This window comes from Cherax quadricarinatus, chromosome 39 (assembly GCF_038502225.1).
Source record: "Cherax quadricarinatus isolate ZL_2023a chromosome 39, ASM3850222v1, whole genome shotgun sequence".
Taxonomy (NCBI): domain Eukaryota; kingdom Metazoa; phylum Arthropoda; class Malacostraca; order Decapoda; family Parastacidae; genus Cherax; species Cherax quadricarinatus.
The window spans coordinates 6,056,317-6,080,527 of NC_091330.1; the positions used below are offsets into that span (position 1 = coordinate 6,056,317).

At 39.6% G+C, this 24,211-nt stretch overlaps 2 protein-coding genes across 4 annotated transcripts in view; one reads left to right on the forward strand and one right to left on the reverse strand.

Annotated features, from left to right (window-relative positions):
* The window catches only part of S2P (membrane-bound transcription factor site-2 protease), a 243,114-nt gene that overhangs the window by 78,379 nt on the left and 140,524 nt on the right, over window positions 1-24,211 (reverse strand). The window lies entirely within an intron of this gene.
* The window catches only part of Cbl (E3 ubiquitin-protein ligase CBL), a 131,007-nt gene continuing 107,330 nt past the window's right edge, over window positions 535-24,211 (forward strand). For both annotated transcript variants that reach the window (XM_053787478.2, XM_053787479.2), the window contains exons 1-2: window positions 535-1,358; window positions 15,103-15,344. In XM_053787478.2, coding sequence (XP_053643453.2) covers window positions 1,053-1,358; window positions 15,103-15,344 — 548 coding nt within the window. In that variant the 5' untranslated portion in view covers window positions 535-1,052. The remainder of the gene's footprint in view (window positions 1,359-15,102; window positions 15,345-24,211) is intronic.

Genomic DNA, 24,211 nt, shown 5'->3' on the forward strand with positions numbered 1-24,211 from the left:
GCGGTTAATTACGATGTTGTGGCGGATAGCCTGTGGTCTATTCAAAAGACGCTGTATAATCCTCCGGGTTTAGCGCTTCCCCCTTGATTATAATAATAATAATAATATTCAAAAGACACATGGAAAAATCTATCGAACTCTGTCTGTTAAATGACGATACTTATAGTATTAGAAAGTTGCCTCGGGGCAAGTGTGCTCGTAGGGGTTATATGGGAAAGGTGAGCCTTATGGACTAGTGAGTTAAGGGTGAGTCTCGCCTACAACACAAACAATCACCTTGCAAATTCGCAAACCCAAAATATTCAATCAAGGGCCGCCAACCTCTTCGAATATTTACCATTTCATTCATAATGGGAAACACGTGAGGTCACGGGTAATGGTAATTTCGAGTGCTACACTGAAATGGGACGTGTGAAAGCAGAGCAGAGCATCAAATCCGGTTCATATCACTCGAGATATCATTATCTAATTTAACAGGAAGTTGTGGCGCCCGTCATATTCTCGCTCAGTAGAGTGCACCAGCGAGTCAGTGTGTCGTTTGATGCTGACATAGACACTCCTCCTATACGAGGCTATGTGAGAGCCAAAATGTAATTAGGCAGTGCGATGGGAATAGTTCATTCAAGGTTATGCACACCGAGAGAGGTGTATTTCTCAGTGTTATATACACTGGGAGTTTAACCCTAATCCCTCATTTTAGGGATTAAAGCATCCATGACTGTTGGAGAACAGGCGACAATCAGCCTTAATTACGCCCATTATAATCGACGGGGCTAAAAAGTTAATTGAGGACGTTCATTCACAGGACACAACACCGAGAGGTGTACATGTCTCAGTGTATATATACCCAGAGTTTACCTTAATCCCTATTTTAGTCATTAAATCATTCTTGTCTAGCGAGGAGGCCACACGCAGCTTTAATGACCCATAGTGTAGTGTCCAGGTTTTAAAGTGCCATTAAGGAAGGAAGGAAGGAAGGAAGGAAGTTCATTCATAAGTGTGGTGTGGGTGTGCGGGGCGGGAGGGTTGGCCCGCCTGCCAGTGCTACCAAGATGGCTACTAGTGGAAAGACACGCAACGGACAGCCCAAAAATATTACATCGTTTATCTCACGGCTACACGGTGCCTTCACGGATGCCATGGCTCCGCCCAAACTGGTCATAGAGAGACGAACTTTAGAAAAGACGTGGAAGTTGATGGACAAAGTGGTGAAACAGTGCCAGCAATCCAAAATGAACTTGAAAAACTCCCCTCCATTCATTCTAGACATTTTACCCGACACCTACCAGCATCTTAGGCTTATCTACAGTAAATATGAGAATAATCTTGCCGCTCTTAACGGTAACGAGTATTTCAAGGTAAGACAAGGCTTCCCTGCAGTTAAGGTTGGTTAAGGAATCTCGGGGGCAGAGGACGACCCTCAATTGATGGATGGGTTTAATGTTAATGGGTTTAATTTAGTGTGAATGAGTTGTACGTAGGGGTACAAATGGGTTTTTATGTGGGGAGGTATAGATGGGTTCTGTGTCTGGGATATAAGTGGGTTTTATGTGGTGTGAATGGGTTTAATGTGGCTGGTATAGATGGGTTTTTGTTTATGGGTTTTATAAGGGGGTATGGATGGGGGTTAATATGGAATGAATGGGTTTAATGTAGTAGCATGAATGAGCACTGTGGTGGTGTGAAAGGATTTGTGGTGATGTGAATGGGTTTTGTGATGTGCATGGGTTTGTGGTGACGTGCATGGGTCTGTGATGATGTACATGGGTCTGTGATGATGTACATGGGTCTGTGATGATGTGCATGGGTCTGTGATGTACATGGGTCTGTGATGATGTACATGGGTCTGTGATGATGTGCATGGGTCTGTGATGTACATGGGTCTGTGATGTACATGGGTCTGTGATGATGTACATGGGTCTGTGATGTGCATGAGTCTGTGATGATGTGCATGGGTCTGTGATGTACATGGGTCTGTGATGATGTGCATGGGTCTGTGATGATGTGCATGGGTCTGTGATGTACATAGGTCTGTGATGTGCATGGGTCTGTGATGTGCATGGGTCTGTGATGTACATGGGTCTGTGATGTGCATGGGTCTGTGATGTGCATGGGTCTGTGATGTACATGGGTCTGTGATGTGCATGGGTCTGTGATGTGCATGGGTCTGTGATGTACATGGGTCTGTGATGATGTGCATGGGTTTGTGATGTGCATGGGTCTGTGATGTGCATGGGTCTGGGATGATGTACATGGGTCTGTGATGATGTGCATGGGTTTGTGATGTGCATGGGTCTGGGATGATGTACATGGGTCTGTGATGATGTGCATGGGTCTGTGATGATGTACATGGGTCTGTGATGATGTGCATGAGTCTGTGATGATGTGCATGGGTCTGTGATGATGTGCATGGGTCTGTGATGATGTACATGGGTCTGTGATGATGTCCATGGGTCTGTGATGATGTCCATGGGTCTGTGATGATGTACATGGGTCTGTGATGATGTACATGGGTCTGTGATGTACATGGGTCTGTGATGATGTACATGGGTTTGTGATGATGTGCATGGGTCTGTGATGTGCATGGGTCTGGGATGATGTACATAGGTCTGTGATGATGTGCATGGGTTTGTGATGATGTGAATGGGTCTGTGATGATGTGCATGGGTCTGGGATGATGTGCATGGGTCTGGGATGATGTGCATGGGTCTGTGATGATGTACATGGGTCTGTGATGATGTGCATGAGTCTGTGATGATGTGCATGGGTCTGTGATGATGTGCATGGGTCTGTGATGATGTACATGGGTCTGTGATGATGTGCATGGGTCTGTGATGTGCATGGGTCTGTGATGATGTGCATGGGTCTGTGATGATGTCCATGGGTCTGTGATGATGTCCATGGGTCTGTGATGATGTACATGGGTTTGTGGTGACGTGCATGGGTTTGTGGTGACGTGCATGGGTCTGTGATGATGTACATGGGTCTGTGATGATGTGCATGAGTCTGTGATGATGTACATGGGTCTGTGATGATGTGCATGGGTCTGTGATGATGTGCATGGGTCTGTGGTGATGTACATGGGTCTGTGATGATGTGCATGGGTCTGTGATGTGCATGGGTCTGTGATGATGTGCATGGGTCTGTGATGATGTGCATGGGCCTGTGATATGCATGAGTCTGTGATGATGTGCATGGGTCTGTGATGATGTGCATGGGTCTGTGATGATGTGCATGGGTCTGTGATGATGTCCATGGGTCTGTGATGATGTCCATGGGTCTGTGATGATGTCCATGGGTCTGTGATGATGCCCATGAGTCTGTGATGATGTCCATGGGTCTGTGATGACGTGTATGGGTCTGTGATGATGTGCATGGGCCTGTGATGATGTGCATAGGTCTGATGTGCATGGGTCTGTGATGTGCATGGGTCTGTGATGTGCACGAGTCTGTGATGATGTGCATGGGTCTGATGTGCATAGGTCTGTGATGTGCATGGGTCTGTGATGTGCACGAGTCTGTGATGATGTGCACGAGTCTGTGATGTGCATGGGTCTGTGATGTGCATGGGTCTGTGATGTGCATGGGTCTGTGATGATGTCCATGGGTCTGTGATGACGTGCATGGGTCTGTGATGTGCATGGGGCTGTGATGTGCATGGGTCTGTGATGATGTGCATGGGTCTGTGATGTGACTGGACTTTGTAATGTGAATGACTTTGTGATGGTGTGAATGTGTTTTGTGGGGCATAAATTTGTTTAACATGGTAATATGAATGAGTATTGTGGTGTAGTGAATGGGTTTAATATGGTCATGTGAGTAGAGTTAGTGTAGTGTGAATGGGTTTTATGTGGTGTGAATGGGCATATTGTGAGGGTATGAGTAGTTTAATGTGGGGCATTGCTGGGTTTAATGTGGTGTGAATGAGTTTCTTGTACTGGTGTTAGTGTTTATTGTTGGGATGTGAATGGGTTTATGTATGGTGTGAATAGGTTTAAAGGTGTGAATGGATTTAATATAGTGGTATGAATAAGTTAAAAGTGGTGTGAGTAGGTTTAATATGTGATACCTATAGGTTTATTGTGGCAGTATGTGATCACTCAAGGGAGGTTCCTTGAGACTGGTGAGGGGCTCTTGATCCAAGGAACTGGCTCAACCTGAATGCTTCCCATTCAGTGTTCCCCCATGAATGTAATAATAATGTGGCAGTGTGAATGTGTTCGTGGTGGTGTTAATGGGTTTGTGATGTGACTGTGCTGAATATGCTGTTATGAATTTAATGTTATGGGTTTAATATTGAGTTGGAAGGGGTATACTGCAGTGTAGATGGGTTTAATGGGTTATGGCATGAATTTGTTTGTATGGTGTGAATATAGTGATGTGAAGGGGGTTCAGTGTGATAATATGAATGAGTTTAATGTGATGAGGAAGGGTTTTGTTTGGTAGATTGAGTTGATTTTATGTGGGAGTGTAAAGTGCTTATTATAGTAGTGCTAATGTTAGATTGAGTTGGCTTAATACATTAAACAAATTTTAATATATTGGCATAAATGGATTTACTGTGATACCCTAAAAGGGTTTATGGTGGTATGAATTAGGGGTGTGCTAGAGTATCTGTATTGGGATTTGGCTAATTTTGATGGTATTGGTATCAGCAAAACTGTGGGCATCGTCCCAGCCTTAAGTGTGAATGGGTTTAATGTCGGCAGTACTGTTATGTTGATACTGACCAGTAGGCAAAAGACAGTGGCAAAACGTTTCATTAATGTGTTCATCAGTGCATACGTGTCTTTTTACCTACAATAGTTTAATGTTACATAACTTTGATATAGGTCTGTGAATGGGTTTGATAATGTGCTGTGAAGGGGTTAAATATAGCCTGAAGTATTTTAATGTGATGTGAATGAGTTTAATATAAGGGTATGAATGGGTTTAATGTGTGAATGAGTTTAATGTGGTCTGCTTATACATAAATTAAAATTTAATGCCTATATCCACCTGATATAAAAAGTATCAAAAACTGTTTGTATATTCTCCAAAATTCACTGTTCGTAATCAGTTTTACTAAAACTAGGTTCTCATTTACCCACGCTTCTCCTATGGAATTTGTGTTTCGGGTTCCAACTCGACCAAGTTATTGCACACAAAAGGCAGCTATTAGAACTCTCACTAAACTCAAATTTTAGGTAACACACTATGCCCTTATTCAAATCACTGAACTTACTAAATATTAATGCCATACATAAACGTTACTGTTCACTGACTTTTGACTGTTGACTTTTTTGGGTTATCCTAGGTTCTCTACACTTATGCTGCTATGTATGATAATTCTATGTAACTGTATTTGTGTATACCTGAATAAACTTACTTACTTATTCCTGTGGCCTGGCAGGCAAAACTCTTGCCCCATACACAGAGTGTCAGTGGTTCGATCCCCGGCAAGAGTGGAAGCATTGGGTGTGTTTCCATACACCTACTGTCCCTGTTCACGAAGCAAGTAGGTAGGTACCTGGGTGTTAGTCGAATGGTGTGGGTCGCATCCTGGGGGACAAGACAGAGAACTCCAATGGAAATAAAACAGTTCCTCATTGACATACTGCCTTTCTTGGGTTATCCTGGGTGGCTAACCCTCCATGGATAAAAATCTGAACAATATCTTATCTTACCCCACATCCCCAAAGTTCTACACTGTATTACTGATACTGACTTAAAACACTTCCTAGAAAACTATAAAAGAACACACACTAAACAAATACCTCTTCGATATTCATTTTTTTTGCCTGAACCTCTGTAGAAACTTGATAAAAATAAATGTCAAAATGTGGAATTGGTATCCAAATGAATTAAAAAATTGTACTTCAGTCAATGATTAGTGACATAATCTCTCAGACATTCTCAATTCATCAGTCAGTCTAGAGAAGTCTTTGATATTTTTCTACTGCATAAAAGTTCTTCCATAGTCTATATAAATTTAGTAAAATTACAGGCAAGCAGTAACCTAACCTAAACCTAAATTATGTTTGTTGGATAATTCATGGTTATCTTTTAAAAAGTTCCCAAACCTGCTGAGTGGATAACTCGCTGACTTTGGTGATTTGCAAAGTCTGTGGCTTGCTGGATACTGTTTAGCTTAATCTAGGGTTAATAGTAAATTTGTTGCATACATAGTTGGTAAAATTTGGTTATAGCCTATATGTACTACCCATGAATGTAATAATTAAAGTACCATATTTATGTACTGTACTGTCACCCTACCTCAATGGGAGATGGCTGGTGTGTTAAAAAAAAAATGATAATGTACTGTAAGAGTAGTACTGTAACAGTAGTTAACAGAGTAAAATCCAGCTTTAGCAAAGTAAAAGGGTCAGTACCCCTAAGGCACTCTCTTGGCACCTTTACTCTTTGTCCTCATAGTGGACATTGATAGCAACACTTGCTAGTTATGTATCATCATTTGCAGATAATACCAAATTAAGCATGATAATCACCTCAGTAAAGGACAAAAAAAAAAAATTACAGGATGATACCGCATAAACAAAGTCTTCCAGTAGGCAGTAGAGAATAACAAGGCATTCAGTAATGATAAGTTCCAACTATATACTTAAATATGGAAGTAATGAAGAACTCAAGAGAGAGTATAAAAAATGCAAGATCACTAAATAGAACAGAGAATATGTGAAAGATATGGGTGTAATAATATCACCCAATTTTTTTTTCATTAAGCACAATAAGGGAAATATCATGAAAGCCAGGAAGATGAAGGCATGGGAAATGAGAGCCTTTGAAACATAGGAATTAGTGCCATTGGTGACACTTTTCAAATCACTTGTCTCTCACTTAGAGTATTGCTCAGTGTTGATGACTCATTTCAGGGAAGGAGAGATAGTAGAGCTGGAATAGACAGATAATTTATTATCCACATAGAGCCAATAAAGCATTTAAGTTACTGGGAACACCTCAAAGTCCTAAATATATCCTCACAGGAGCAGAGAAGAGAGAAATAAACAATGATATACACATGGAAGGTGCTTGTGGACCTGGTCTCAAATTTGCACATTGCCATGACAACATAACCTGATTGAGATATAGCTGGAGAGGGTTTTGGCGGTCAACGTCCCCACAGCCCAGTCTGTGGCCAGGCCTTGTGGTGGGTCAGGGCCTGATCAACCAAGTTGTTACTGCTGGCCGCACAAAAACCGAGAATGTGTAAAGTAAATCTGATGAAAAACATGGGGCACTGTGGGGACAACAAGAGAATGTTGTATCAACACCTATTGGCCCAGACTATTTAACACTGCCACAAGATGTTAGAAATTTTGCAGGAACAAGCGTGGAAATTTTCAAGAGAAAATTTGACATGCATCTCTTCCAAGTGCAAGATCATCCAGGTTGTAATGGTTATATGAGCCAATGGGCTGCTGGCATAAAGCCAGGCAAGCACAAGACAAGCCTGGTTTAGGCTAGGCTGCTTATTTCAAAAACTCTTGAAACTTATCCATCAGTAGCTGTAACAGAATGCACAGTTACACCACAAGGCACTAAACACTTTTTGACATACCTCATGTCTCACACTATGCAAAAATGCAATGCACATAAAGGGCCTGAAGATCTGGAATTCATTACCTGAACCTTCTAAAGGTCCCCTGCCTGCATACAAATTTAGGGCTATGCTTAAAAATCATCTCATCTCTCAAGATTAACCAAACCAACACTATGCTAAATCACATAACTAGTATTAATTCACCAAATATTATATGACCTCTAGTCTATTAAAGCATCAACTCGTACTTAAAATAGTATTGTTTTGTACCATATTAATTACATTACTTGTAATATTGTTATTAGTTATGTGCTGTACAAGATTATTATCCATAAGATAAAATATCTTATTATTCATAGGATAAAATAATGAATAATTAAAAATTAACCACTCTTACCCTGTCTAGACTTGAATAGTTTTTGAGTATTAGGATTAGCCTTCCCGAAATGCCCGGCATGATAGTGGCTTTCTTTGTACTTAACAAATTAAAATTGTAATTACACATTATAACCTTTGCAAAGAATAAAAATCTTTTTATCTAAAGTAATATCGAATGTAACGATTACTATTAAGGGCCTTGTGGAATTTTTTTGTTTACTATATCTTTTAAAGGTGGGTGGGAGGGGAATGAAAAAATAGACTGTTTATAGTATACAGTACAGTTCTAAGAAATAGTTACATACCATTTTCACAATCTAGACATTAGGAAATCCTTACTTTTCCTATTTGAATAAGGATATGCATTGTTATATAATGCAGTATTGTCGTCTTGCAGATTTGCAGGTTATGTACATCTTAGTAGTATTGTAAAACCATAACTCACAAATACAGTAGTGCAAAATTCAGTCTGCATGACAAATTTTGTTTGCGATTTAGGTTCATTTTGTGTTTCAAAGACTTTGAAACACAAATATAATAATATAGTACTTAAATCTGATTAATGTTGACATTGATCAAAGCTGGTCACAGGTGACTAGATTGCGGTTTGTTCATGGGAAACCCACGAGTCAGAAACGTTGGATAACTGAATAGACTTGTTGGTTGACCTTCAGTAAAAAACTGAATAATTGAAATCTGCAATTGTAGAAACCAGCAAATTTGAAGGGACAACTACATGAATGACAAATCCAGGTGCCAACCCCATGAATAATGATATAATATTACACCTGAGAGACGATTCCATTTTAGCTTGTGGATCATAATACTGTACACGAGTTGCACTTCCAGCAGATGAGCTCCTGTGCAATTTAATAAAATGCAACAGAACAAAAATACAATTTGAGGAAGGGAGGGGAATATGGTACTAGTTTGTAGCCAAGCATATTTTATCAATAACTTAAGTGACTTACTCTATGTAAATTTATACCAGACATATTCTAGCCACTTAAAGTTACACCATTGATGATGATTAGGTGCATTACTGTGTTGTCTGATTCATCTAAATTCATAACTGGAGTCCAGTGAATCCATATGTGAAAAAAAAAAAATTAAACTTTGGCTAAGTTTACATGATATTATATGAATATTATTTTGAGAAAGTTATATTACTCTTCTCAAATTACAAAATAGTTTTTAAGTACTGTATATGGGTGGAGAAATGCTAGAGAAAAAAACTGTTTACAACATATATTAGGCCAAAATTGGAATATGAAGCAGTGGTATGATGTCCACCTAAAACATGTGAATACTTTAGAAAAGGTACAAAGAATAGCAACAGAATGGTTACTAGAATTAAAAATTATGAAAGGCTGAAAGCACTTACCCCTCAAGGAAGGTTCCTTGATGTTGGTGAGGGGCTCTTGATTTAGGGAATTGGATCTGTGTTCCAGTTCCCCGAATTAAGCCTGAATGCCTTCCACATCACCCCCCCAGGCGCTGTATAATCCTCCGGGTTTAGCGCTTCCCCTTGATTATAATAATAATAATGAAAGCACTTAATGATACCTATGTTGGATGATAGGAGGAAGACATGATAACCATATGTACAATCATAAAAGGACAGGAATAATTAAAGAGGATTTTTTCATACCTGCAAGACCAATAACGAGGCCATGGTTGTAAATCTAGGAAGAGTGGAGCTCAAGGAATACAAGAGAAATTTTCTTCACAAAGAGTGGTAGACCAATAGAATGCATTAACCCTTTGACTGTCGCAAGCCCCTTTCTGAAACTGTCATTCTATGTCACAAAATTTTTGGAAAAAAACAAAAAAAATTTCTTGTGAAATGAGAGAGAATCTTTTCCCGATGGTAATGACACCAAAAGTACAAAATTTGGTCGAAATCTCGTGGAATTACGCTCCCGCGAAGTTAGCGGTCTCGGCGACATACGCATCGGCAATTTCGCTGACTTTGAGCCCTGTTTTTGGCCAATTCTGTTGTTCCAGTTGACCAAACTCGTAGCTATTTCTTTAGAACTCCATTTTCTCTATCAGTTGAGTACAAGAAACTGCCCATTTACCGATTTGAACTACCCAATAAAGTGGTCAGAAATTGGCAATTTGGCCAATTTAATGCAAATTAACCCTTTGAGGGTCCGTCCCGTAGATCTACGGCTTTACGTTCAGGGTCCAAACCGTAGATCTACGTCATGAGCTCGGCTCACTCTGATAAACTGTGAGTGGTACATTTGGGCCTAGATATGAGAGAATACATCTATGTGGTATGTGTGCACCACATAAAACAGATCCTGCAGCACGCTGTGTATAATGAGAGAAAAAAACTGAAATCATGATTTTTCGATTAAAACGGCGACTTTGCAGTGTTTTTTCGTATGTTTTTTATAGTTCTATTTGCGATTTCTTGGTCTCATTTGATAGAATGGAAGACATATTACAGAAATAGAGATGATTTTGATTGGTTTTAGCACTGGAAATGGCTTGAAACTGAGCTCAAAGTAGCAGAAATGTTAAAATTTTGCCGATATTCAAGAGTAAACAAACGACCTCACACGTCTAATACACGCCAGCTGGTGGGTCTAATATGCATTCACAAATATGGTGATGATATTTATACAATTATTACAGTATTGCATAACAGTAAATCTATTTTTTTGGTGTGAATAAAAATTCATTATGTGAATAAAAAATCAAAATGGAATTTATTTGTAAAGCCTCAAAACGTAACTAATGAACAGAGGAAATGTTAGTTTAGTTCCAGGAATACCTACATTGTTTATTCTGGATCCTATTTTGAAATTGGAATATTTTGAACTTTGTGTTAAATTGGCCAAATTACCAATTCCCGATCACTTTATTTTGTAGTTGAAACAGTTGACTTGGCGATTTCTTGTGCTCAATCGATAGAAGAGAAGTAATACTAGTGAAATAGCTAAGAATTTGGTTGACTAGAATAATGTAATTGGCCTAAAACGGGAGTCAAAGTCGGCAAAATCGCCGATTCGTAAATATCGCTGACACATCAAAATTTGCGAGAGCATAATTTCGTCAATTTTCCATCAAATTTCTTACTTTTTGTTTTATTACCTTCACAAAAAGATTCTCTACCATTTCATTAGAAAAAATAAAATTTTTTTTTTTTTTAAATTCTTGGACACTGGGGCACCACTTCAGATTTGGGCCTTGGACCCTGAAGGGGTTAAAAAAAGATGCCTATTTCAAAATAGGGTCCAGAATAAACAATGTAGACATTCTTGGCACTAAAATAACATATCCTCTGTTCATTAGTCACGTCTCTAGGCCCCTCTCTATTGCTTTCTATTTTAATTTTTTATTCGTACAAAAAATACAAAATTTACTGTTATGCAGACTACTGCACTATTGTAAAAATGGTATAAATAATATCAGTGCACTGGTGAAAGAATATTAGACTCCCCAGTTGATGTGTATTGGACGTGTGGTGTGATTTGCTTACTCCTGAACATTGGTAAAAATTGAACATTTCCGCTACTTTGAGCTCAATTTCAAGGTCGTTTTCATCATGAAACTAATCAAAATCATCTCTATTTCTGTAACATGTTTTCCATTTTATCATGTGAGACCATGAAAAAGAAAATACGATGATAAATACTATATGAAAATACACCTCAGATTCGGCGTTTTAATCCAAAAAAACGGTCAGTTTTTTTTTCCTCAATATGCACTGTGTGCTGCAGGTTTTTTTTATGTGGTGCACACTGACCACACACCCATTCTCTCACATGTGGGCCTACCAGCTTTCCTCCTGCTTGATTTGAAGCCGCTAGAATTTACGCGTATAAATATGTCCGAAACAGTGGCATGTAAGACGTATATATATGACCAAAACAGTCAGAGGGTTAAGCAATGGATAGTAGTAATTTTTTTAATATACACTATTAAGCAAGCAGTTAATTTAGTACCTAAGAACAATTCTGATTAACCATTCAAAAACACCAATAGCCAACACTATATACTCCATATTAATAACTCATTTGGTGTCTTGAAGATTAATATGACATTTTAACTTTCATTCCACCACATTTCTTCCCAGAACAACTATTTAATGAGCAGTAAGAATCCTCTCCAAGATATATTATTTTTTATTTTTTATTAACACACTGGGCGATTCCCACCAAGGCAGGGTGGCCCGAAAAAGAAAAACTTTCACCATCATTCACTCCATCACTGTCTTGCCAGAAGGGTGCTTTACACTACAGTTTTTAAACTGCAACATTAACACCCCTCCTTCAGAGTGCAGGCACTGTACTTCCCATCTCCAGGACTCAAGTCCGGCCTGCAGGTTTCCCTGAATCCCTTCATAAATGTTACTGTGCTCGCACTCCAACAACACGTCAAGTATTAAAAACCATTTGTCTCCATTCACTCCTATCAAACATGCTCACGCATGCCTGCTGGAAGTCCAAGCCCCTCGCACACAAAACCTCCTTTACCCCCGCCCTCCAACCTTTCCTAGGCCGACCCCTACCCCACCTTCCTTCCACTACAGACTGATACACTCTTGAAGTCATTCTGCTTCGCTTCATTCTCTCTACATGTCCGAACCACCTCAACAACCCTTCCTCAGCCCTCTGGACATCAGTTTTGGTAATCCCGCACCTCCTCCTAACTTCCAAACTATGAATTCTCTGCATTATATTTACACCACACATTGCCCTGTGTCTGGGGGATCAATGTCAAATCACCTACAGCCAATAACAACTCAACAGAAAGCCGTTATGTTAACAATTACCCATTCCAGTGCCAGACAACACGCTTCTCCACTCTTCAAAAGCTTAAACGCACAGTAGTATGCACTCATACTACTGTGCCTACTTTATATGTAGAACAGTTAATTTTAATATAAACCCTTCTCTGAAATGTTTCCTTGATAGCGACATGCATAACACAAGACATGCATACCTCTTTTACAGTCCCTGCATCCAACTGTACCTGTGTAGAAACTTGATACATATGAAAGGTTTTGAGATCTGGAACTCCCTGCCTGAACCATTGAAAGGTCTCATATCTGCCACTTGATTCAGAGCTATTGTTAAAAATCACCTAATCTCTTAAAAGTAACCCAAACAGCAATATGCTTGTCATAAAAACAGCCTTCATTGAAATTCTGTCCTTATTCTAACCTTCCTTCAGCTCCCATACAAAATTGGTAACATATAGTCCCATTTTATTTGTATTGTAATATAAGCAACTTGCTGTACGTTCACCATCTCTATTCAATCACTCCACAAAACATTTTAAATAATATGTACATAATTTTTTGTAATTAACCTTTTGTGATGAGCTACCTTTTTTATTGTACTTATGATTGTAGTTAGCTGCACAAGAAGTCCTACTTAAAGGCTGTGTCTAGTTTTTAAGTTTCATGTAACCCTTTTGATTAATTGAGTGCAATGTGTTGCATAATTAGCTACTTTCTTTTATGCCTAGTTTTGTACCAGTTCATTTAACTATTTTTTTTTTTGTGCAGATTACAGAAATAAACATTATTATTATCATCATATCTCTTCTTTTCCTGTCAGCCATTCTAATCCCTTCATTCTTTTTATTTATTATTCATATCCTTTAGTTGTAGTACCCATTTTGTAACTCATCTTGAAATTTGTTCTATTTTATCTATACATGTTTATACAGCTGCTGCATATATCAGTTTTGGATGAATGTATGCCTTGAACAGTTTTATTTTATATTGTCCCATCCACACCTCCAAAGCCTGTTTCAGAATTGAACTTAGAATTGCTTTTGTGTTGTAATTACTGTACTGTACTTGCAAAGTGTGGAATAAATTAAATATTGCAGTAGAAAGAAAGGTAGCCTTGGTAAATCTCTTGGCAGGAGGCCTCTCTCAACAATTTTTTTTTTTATATCTTCGCACTCGGTTTTATTTGGTGTTTTTATTACTACTCCTCAGCTTGCATTGGTAAAAATGCATATATTTTTTTTGATCAAGTTTCATGGAGATATTGATATGTATTTGTAATCTGGGATGTGCAGTGCTGTTCTTACTTGATTTTGTCTATTGCAAAGGTTTTGAAACCTTGTGGTTTGGCTCTCTGGCTCTGGGCTTTTCAAAAAAAAAAAAAGAAAAAAGTCACATAGTTTGAGCTCATTTTACAGAAAACACAATATTGGAGTTAACAGGACACACCAGCAGTGGTTGGCTTCTTGGTTGATCATACAAATTAAGTTGGTTATTAATAATTATTAATGACTGCAAAATAAGCCATGCAGTTTACACTATAAACAGAGTACAGCCAGTAGAAGATACGAGGTGTTTCAGGTCACTGGTAGTTTGATTTTCTTATCTAAGATCTTGAGAACCTCAGTTGGTATTCAGTGGCTACATTTGAGCCACAAGCCACAGGATGTGCATAATAATTATAATAATAATAATTTTATTTTAGCATGATACATGTTTGTACATAGGAGTGTAACAATTGAGTGAATGTGCCAAAAGCCCCTTTATATGCAGAGCATTTCGGGCAAACTTAAGACTAACTTAAGATTAATAAGGCAATGACAGTGTTGTAATTGTAAATATGGCATCCCTGTATAGGACATGAAGGTGGAAAGAGTAAGGTTAAACACATTAGACTGAGAAGTGAAAAGAAAGGAAAAAAAAAAGATGAAAGGTAGAGTGAGTAAATTAGGTTAGATAGAATTTTTTTCTTATCAGATTCATTATTTTATTTGTATTCTGACATATGTATAGAGGGTTTATTTTTTAAATGAGATTTTTTTTTAAATTGGTAATGAGGAGTTGCTAGGAAGTTGATAAGCAGAGGCCAAGTTCTCACTTTGGGAAATTTTCCTACTGTATCCATGGTTGCTAAGCAACCATGGATACAGGTTTGGTATGGTTTGGTATGGTTTGTTTGCAATCGTGTCATTACACTTTTGTGAGTCATGTTGACGGCTTTGAGGGGACTTGAGCTAGAGTTCATCACGGCCACGCTAGCTGGAGATTCGTCTGTAAAAACTTGCATTTGTGGTCACAGTGGTGCCTATGCTAACCATCCTATGGTGTAGAAATAAATCATTGCTCTTTACATTACTCTACTTTAATTGTGTTAGTCTAGTCATTGTGGTATTTAACATTAACAATTTTTTTTTCTTTTTTCCATTAGGTGTTTGTGGAGAACATGATGCGTAAGTGTAAACAAGCTTTGAGGCTGTTTAAAGAAGGAAAAGAGTTAATGTTCGATGAAAGCTCTCACTACCGCCGAAACCTCACTAAACTCTCACTCGTGTTTTCACATATGCTCTCAGAGCTCAAAGCCACGTTTCCTCAGGGTTCCTTTGCAGGGGACCAATTCCGGATTACAAAAGGGGATGCTGCAGACTTTTGGAAGAAATGTTTTGGTGAAAGGTAAGTTAACAAAAGCATTTTATGGTAGTTTCACTTAGAAGATACAATATTAATGACCTTGCATAACCTCTCTATTAAGTCAAACAGATGAGTTTGCTAGGTTAGCTTAATTTTTTTTTTCTTAAATTTAACGTGTTGGAAGAAAAGGCATAAACACCTATGAAAGTTATCTTTCTGGTCTGTAGTTCCTGTTTACTTAAATTAGTAATAAAAAATTCTTAAAAATGTAAGCACAGTAAGTCTTGATAGCCCTGAAAACAATATGTTGACTTTCTCTAAAGCATTCCTTCTATATTACTGTGATGCCATTAGTTACCGAGCAAAATTCTGAAATATAGTAAGACTGTTATATTACACGGTTTTATTTGGCATGTTTTGGTTATTGCACTATTGAAAAATTGCAGCACAATTTTGTACAACACTTCGTCAAATTAACTTAACAGGGTTTGTGGAAGGGGAAAAATTTGGAGCTTTGCTCTAAGAATCCTTGTGCTTTAAAAGGTGTAGATAAAAACACCCTACCAGTAATTTGGAGGTCAAACTAGTCAGCATGGATGACAGGAAATATTGTAACTACACAGAAAAAAGTTATGAAAAAACTAGCTGCATCAATGGACTCCAACCTAGCAGATGCCATCAGCTCTGCTAGAAATGCATGGAATGAAGTGCCCCAATCAACATTAAATACAAGCTGGGAAAAGTTATGGCCTTCAGAAGTTAGTTCTTTCACTGGTTTTCCCTTGCTTGAGAGTCAGGTTCAGGAAATTGTTCAGCTGGCAAGAAGATTACCAGGTGATGGTTTTGAAGATATGAATGACGAAGATGTGTATGAGCCCTTAGAAGAGGATGATGAAGACAGGAGTCCAGAGGAAATGTTTCAGAGCTTGATGCACAGATATGAGGGAACCACATAACAGAAGATGAAGAAGACTCTGAAGAAAAACAGTTAACATTGCACTTATGTGAGCAGTTCCATGTTGCTGCTAAACTAGCAGACTTTTTCACTGAAGACCCTGACAAATCTAGAAGTAGTGCTTTGAAACGTGGTCTAGACCAGCTGATGATGCCTTACTGTCAGCTGTATAATGTACTGCAGGGTAAAAGAGCTGAGAGATCCATTACAGAATTTATGCACACTCCAATACAACCATCGACATTAGTACCAGAACCCCTATCATCCACTTCTGCCAACAACCAACAGCCATCTACCTCAGCCCAGTAGGGCCAAACCATGCGTCTCTGCTGTCTTCACAGTCACTGACATACACCAGCAACCACAATTTAAGGTAAGAAATACTATTATTTCTGTTACATTTGTAGTCTTAAGCAGTAAAAACTTAATATATCACGACAATGAACTACAATTACATATTCACTTTTATTTTTATAAGATCTGTTAGTCTAAATAAAAGTTGTTGGCTTTTTGGGGGCTCCCAGGAATGTAACCCTATTTTTCCCATAAGTTCTTCAGTTTATCTAACATAGTTTTACCTAACACGGCGTTTTCAGGAACGTAACTACCGTGTAATATAATGATCTACTGTATTACTGAAAACTCGGTAGATTGAATGGAAAACTATACAAGCTATGTATTATATAATGTGGAAAAAAAAGATAAAAATTTCATTTGCTGTATGTGAAGGATAAGTCAATGTCTTCATTAGCATGACAGTGATACTGCCTAATGAAATGAAAACAGTTCGATGAGTGAACCAATGTTTTAAGTGTTGGTCTGCAAGATCTACTTATTCATAATACTTTACAATATTCTCCTTGCTAGTTCTTTATCTTTTATTGTCCTCTACATCCCTACTACCTTCCTATTTGTTCTCTCGTCTGCTTTGGGAACCTTATTGCAAACCAGTTTTTTGGTTGCGTGGTTTGGAAGGCAGTAGAGGGGTTGTCTATGGGTCAGAGAGAGAGATTTGTAAAAAAGTAAGGTGTTTCAGTGGTTAAATGAGACAATCTTTATATCTAACTAGGGGTATGCTAAAGTATTGAGATTGGTATTGCCAGCTAATTTTGATGGCATCACTATTAGTGGGTCTTGGCCAATTTTGATGGTATTGTATCAGTGCCAGTATCAGTAGGTATCAGCTAATTTGATCATATTGATATTGATCTGAAATTTAGCATCAGTATTGGCAGACAATTTGGTAGTGTTCCATCCCTGTGCCTAACAAAGTTTAAGTGCCTTGCTCCTGAGTTAAAATTGGAAGTTTCTATATTTCAAGGAATAAAAGAAATGAAACTTTCTTATTATTAGTAACAATTATGAGCATTACTTCTGGAACTTCAGAGATCATGAGAGATACAATCAATTATACTATACAAAGCAGTTAATTGCCTACTCTACACAGGTTAAGTTGGACTCAGGGGATGTCAAAGATGTTTTTGTGTCTTGTGTTATGCCCATGTACTCTGTTGCAGTTATCAAGGAAAAGAAGAGAAGGGTATATATATGAAATGATTGTCATGTATAATACATAGTAGGCACAGTAGTATGAGAGCATATTGTGTATATTAAGTAAGTTCTAGCTATTGAAGAGTGGGGGGGTGCATTGTCTGGCACTGGAATGGGTAATCGTTTGCACAGCGGCTTTTTGCTGAATTATTACTGGTTTTAGATGATTTGATGTTGTAGATCTCTAGGCACAAATACCATAGGTGATGTGAAGATAAATTAGAGAGTAGTACTATAATGTAAGCAGTGTTGTTTGAGGTACACAGTAATGGATCTTGAAAAGGATGCCTATTGTTTTGGATGGAGTATTAAATTTCATGTTGCAGTCAAGGTGTAGACCAAGAATTTGCCCATGGTTTATCTTAGTTGGAGAACTGTTGATCATTATATCTAGTTGGATATTTGAAGCTGTTCCCAAGCATCCTTTTGTAGGTTTTGTGAATATTAAAGGTGAGTTTATTGGCTGTCATTCATGTAGATATTTTTTAGGATCTCATCATTAACAGTTTCGTTGAGAAAAATCAAATTTGTGTGGGAGATGATAAAAGTTGCCATCTCCAAACAGAACAGGTTCAAGAAGAGGAGATGCACTGGGAAGATCATTGATGTATACGAGGAAGAGCAAAGGGCCAGGAACACTGCAGTGCAGCATTCCTATGTCAACAGGCTGGGATGAAGAGGTTACCCCATTGATAGACATACTGGTGTCTGTTGTTAAGATAAACCTAGGAATTCTATGATCATTGACCTCATAATGTTCTAGTTTAAGGTACTGGATGTTGTGGTCCACTGTATCAAAAGCTTTCCACAGGTCTATGAAGAGGCCCAAAGGATATTCATTATTTTCAAGAGCTGCATAAAGCAGTTTAAGCATTTTTATAATTGCACCATTTGTACTTTTTTTTTTTTTTGCCTAAAACCAAAGTGGCAATGGTTGAGACACTTGGAAAGTGTAAAGGGTAAAGAGAGAGACAAATGCAGTTATATGAACCTTTATCAGTGATGCTTCACCCACAAAGTGGGCTTCATTGGGTCACAAACAGGTCAGCCTGGCAGGGAAGGGAGAACATATAAAGTAGTGAATGTGTAGCGAAATTAAGAAAAAGTAAGGTGTGCATCAGCTTGCATTAATTCCTCAGACTTCGAGGGAATTTCTGGCTAAAGGCAATGTTAAATTGTAAACATCAACATGGTTTCTATAATTTAGCTGAACAAAGTGACAATTGTTTCTGGATTTGGTTCTGATGAACCACAAGGAGTACAATTCACTGCCAACCCAACACTTCCCCACTACAAGTGTGGATTCATAGCTACCTAATGGCCAGTATGCCTCTTTTTGTCTTTATCTTTGATTTTCGTTTTCTCCAACCTGTCTCAGCCAAATCTTTAAGCTACCTGGCTAGCAAGGACCAGTAGAGAACCAACAACCAGTATTTCTCCATATTTAGTCTTCAACATAGTCATGTCTAAGGCCAGTGACAAGTTTTCCCCAGTCACCAGGTTGTTCTGCTTTTATGACCTGCAGTAGAACTTCTTAATCTTTGAAGCTGAAGGATGGTGGTAATTATTCATTTCTCTTGGTACTTAAGCTATATGATGGCCGAACAACTTGTCTGGAGTCTTTATTTGCCATTGGAAACAGTTCATGCAAAGTCTTATAACAATAAGGATGATAGTCTAGCAGTGGAGGGATCTTCTGTAGCTCAAGAGTCATCTGTAGACAACTTTACCAGGGTCATTTGCATCATGATGCTTGGTGATATTTTTTTTTATAGAGGGCAAGAATGACTAATGCATTCATTTCTAAGGATTTCCAAGAAGCTTCCACATTCTGCCGAACAAGCAGCCAGCAGTGCTGGGGGACTAACTATATCTTTCTGTATATGAGTGTAGATGAGTTTGATAGTGCTCTGCTGATTCAGAACCCCAGTAATTGAGGATGGGAGTTAAAGTCCTTTCAACTCAAGTCACTTATTGTGCCTGTATTTCTGGAAATTCGGGAATTATTTGCAGGTCAAACAAGAAAGAGAGGTGAACTTGATTTGGTCTAAAGATCATTCCTCCTAACTGCTGTTGAAGGCCAGAGCTTGCTTGCTTTTTCAGAGCATGCAGTCCTCATATTTAAGAGTTGAGCAGTTTCAGAGTTTGGCCTTACAAGTTTTTCCTATGGTTGGCCTCTCCATTTTTGCCAGCTCTCCTTACCTTTGTAAGGATGTAGATTTTTTTTTTCAGTGAATCTAAGGTCAGTATGTCGCCCAACAGTAAATCAGGATTGTTTGCATAGACACCTTAGCACATGAATTGAGGATGCTCTAGTTTGCCAATACATTCTTTAAGATTAATTCTAGAGCATGTGGCTCAGGAGGAGGAAGAGGAAGAGGTCTCTCTTCTGATTTCTTTAACTGTGGCAGTACAAAAAGCTGTGCTTCACGATATTTAGATGCACTTGGGGTTACCCACACCCAAGAACAGGATCCTGTTTTACAGGGATATGCTATTTCCATTTCATTCTTCGCCTGCTATATTCCTCGTCTATAGTGCCCTGATCCTGTCAGCAGATCTCCTTGGAGCATAGCAGCAGCAGCACAGGGTTCTCTTACCCATGATTTATGGTTGGCAAGGTGCATGAAGGTCAGGCTTCATTACTTTTCATTGCAATGCCCCATCCCAGCTTTTCTAAGGACCAATCCAAGCCCTCACACCACTATGACACTTGGTCCTTCAAGGTGGGAAGTGTGTATGAGTGGGTGGCTGGCACATCATCATTCAGTTTGAGTTTCCTTCAGTGACTTTCTTCCCCTGTTGACTACCAAAGCAGAAGTAAAGTAAATAAATACATATCTTGAAGGTTCATCTCTTTATTCATCTCACCTGAGGCTCTACATCTTCCTCACTACCCACCAAAGTTCATTAGTTTTGATTTTGCACTTGTCTTCTGTAGTTCATGATCTCATAGCTTGTTTAATACAACTAACTGTCAGTGAATAAACAAAAGTGTAGACGAGGGGCTCGAACTGTTGGATTGTCAGTTTACAGTCCGTGGTTGGAGCCTCTCATTCACCCATCTGTTTATTCACAGTACTTGGATATAAATGAATCAAAAGTCAAACAATATCAACCATAACTGTATTTGTGAATGAAAACATTTGTGAAATTCTAAAGTGACCTTAGGTCATTATATCATTGACACACAGTCATCACTAGGGCGGCAGGGATGATCAGAGGTCCATGTACCTGCAGTATTACTATTACTGTTGCCTGATTAAATGTCAGTAATCTTTAAGTCAAATTAACTGAAATTAAAAGCAATAATAAACAATAGTATAATCAACAATGTATTTCTATAATACACAAGTATAACAAACTCTGGGAAAAAATGGTGAGTATCTTGTATCAGTAGAAGCTAAAAAAAAAAAATTACATTGCATAATATTCATTTGTTGATTATAAGCGTACACACACACACACACACACACACACAGTAGGGACAGCGAGCGCGCGAGTCACGCCTTCCGTGCTCCGGGAATGTAAGTGTTTTTGAGGGCTACCCAAGTGTTCTGCAAGGGTTGCTAAGTGTGTCAAGGTAGTGAACAATCCTAGAAGTGATTTTTAATCTGCCTGAGCCACATAAGTGGGGAGAGCCACAATTTTGTAAGTGATCTAGAAAATAAAAACATTGTGGCGCAGAGTGGGCAGGCTAGTGTGGGTGGTAAGGCAACGTTGTCAAGTGTCACACAAGAAAGATAATAAAGTGAAACAATCGTGTGACCAGTGAGAGAAATACAGTGAATAGGGTACATTATTAACGAGAAGAAATTGAGGTGGATCTACGCCAGGTCGTCACATCGAGCTGGACAATCTACAGGCTGCTACAGCTGCACTACAAGTACTGTATCCACCTATGAGTGGTTGTTTTGGGTGTGGGGTTCCAGGTTCCAATTAACCGCCAAGCTGAATGTGAATGGTCTAACTCTCATAGCACGATAAAGAATAGGCACTCAAGTATTCAATAAGGAATAGCAATTGGTAATCCATTGAACAAGGCTACCTGTAAGCTAGATGGCAGGTCAAGCATTGGCAACATTGTAAGTAGGTGAGCGTCAAGTCCCAGGAGGGTGGGAGTCAGGTCACAAGAGGTTGTGGACACAAGCGACCACTGAGAATCCACATTACACTCCAAGCACAAGCCACCTACTTTTCAGACACATAATAAACCCACACATAATTCGACACATAATTACACACACACACACACACACCACCTACCCCCCCCTAACCATCCCTCACACACACACACACACACACACACACACACACACACACACAAGAGATTCAAAGAAGTGTTCACAGAGGAGACAGAAGGGGCTCCAGAAAGATGGAGAGGTGGGGCACACCACCATGTGCTGGACACAGTACACACAACCGAGGAAGAAGTGAAGAGGCTTCTGAGTGAGCTAGATACTTCAAAGGCAATGGGGCCAGATAACATCTCTCCATGGGTCCTGAGAGAGGGAGCAGAGGCGCTATGTGTACCCCTAACAACAATATTCAATACATCTATCGAAACAGGGAGATTGCCTGAGGCATGGAAGACAGCAAATGTGGTACCAATCTTTAAAAAAGGAGACAGACATGAAGCACTGAACTACAGACCAGTGTCACTGACATGTATAGCATGCAAAATCATGGAAAAGATTGTCAGGAGAAGAATGGTGGAACATCTAGAAAGGAATGATCTCATCACCAGCAGACAACATGGTTTCAGAGATGGGAAATCCTGTGTCACAAACCTACTGGAGTTCTATGACATGGTGACAGCAGTAAGACAAGAGAGAGAGGGGTGGGTGGATTGCATTTTCTTAGACTGCAAGAAGGCGTTTGACACAGTACCACACAAGAGATTAGTGCAAAAACTGGAGGACCAAGCAGGAATAACAGGGAAGGCACTGCAATGGATCAGGGAATACTTGTGAGGAAGACAGCAGCGAGTAATGGTACGAGGCGAGGTGTCAGAGTGGGCACCTGTGACCAGTGGGGTCCCACAGGGGTCAGTCCTAGGACCAGTGCTGTTTCTGGTATTTGTGAACGACATGACGGAAGGAATAAACTCCGAGGTGTCACTGTTTGCAGATGACGTGAAGTTGATGAGAAGAGTTCATTCGATCGAAGACCAGGCAGAAATACAAAGGGATCTGGACAGGCTGCAGACCTGGTCCAGCAACTGGCTCCTGGAGTTCAATCCCACCAAGTGCAAAGTCATGAGGATTGGGGAAGGGCAAAGAAGACCGCAGATGGAGTACAGTCTAGGGGGTCAGAGACTACAAACATCACTCAAGGAAAAAGATCTTGGGGTGAGTATAACACCAGGCACATCTCCTGAAGCGCACATTAACCAAATAACTGCTGCAGCATATGGGCGCCTGCCAAACCTCAGAACAGCATTCCGACATCTTAATAAGGAATCGTTCAGGACCCTGTACACCGTGTACGTTAGGCCCATATTGGAGTATGCGGCACCAGTTTGGAACCCACACCTAGCCAAGCATGTAAAGAAACTAGAGAAAGTGCAAAGGTTTGCAACAAGACTAGTCCCAGAGCTAAGAGGTATGTCCTATGAGGAGAGGTTAAGGGAAATCAACCTGACGACACTGGAGGACAGGAGAGATAGGGGGGACATGATAACGACTTACAAAATACTGAGAGGAATTGACAAGGTGGACAAAGACAGGATGTTCCAGAGACTGGACACAGCAACAAGGGGACACAGTTGGAAGTTGAAGACACAGATGAATCAAAGGGATGTTAGGAAGTATTTCTTCAGCCACAGAGTAGTCAGGAAGTGGAATAGTTTGGGAAGCGATGTAGTGGAGTCAGGATCCATACATAGCTTTAACCAGAGGTACGATAAAGCTCATGGTTCAGGGAGAGTGACCTAGTAGCGGCCAGTGAAGAGGCGGGGCCAGGAGCTTGGACTCGACCCCTGCAACCTCAACTAGGTGAGTACACGCTGTAAGTACGTGCGGGTCAAGTCCCAGGAGGTTGGGGGTCAGGTCACAAGAAGTTGTGGGCAGCCAAGGACCACTGAGACTGCATTACAACGCACAAGCCACCTACCTTTCAGTACATAATAAACCCACACATAATTTCACACAAAATTACACACACACACACACACACACACACACACACACACACACACACACACACACACACACACACACACACACACACACACACACACACACACACACTCGTTCACCCTCCCCCTCCCCACACCTCTCCCACATAGCCACAGTTCCTCCACTACCTCCCCCCACACTCTGACATACACACTACTAACATAACATACAGTACTACATAGGTTTCCCACTCTGAGGCAATCAGGATAAAACAAAAATGGGTT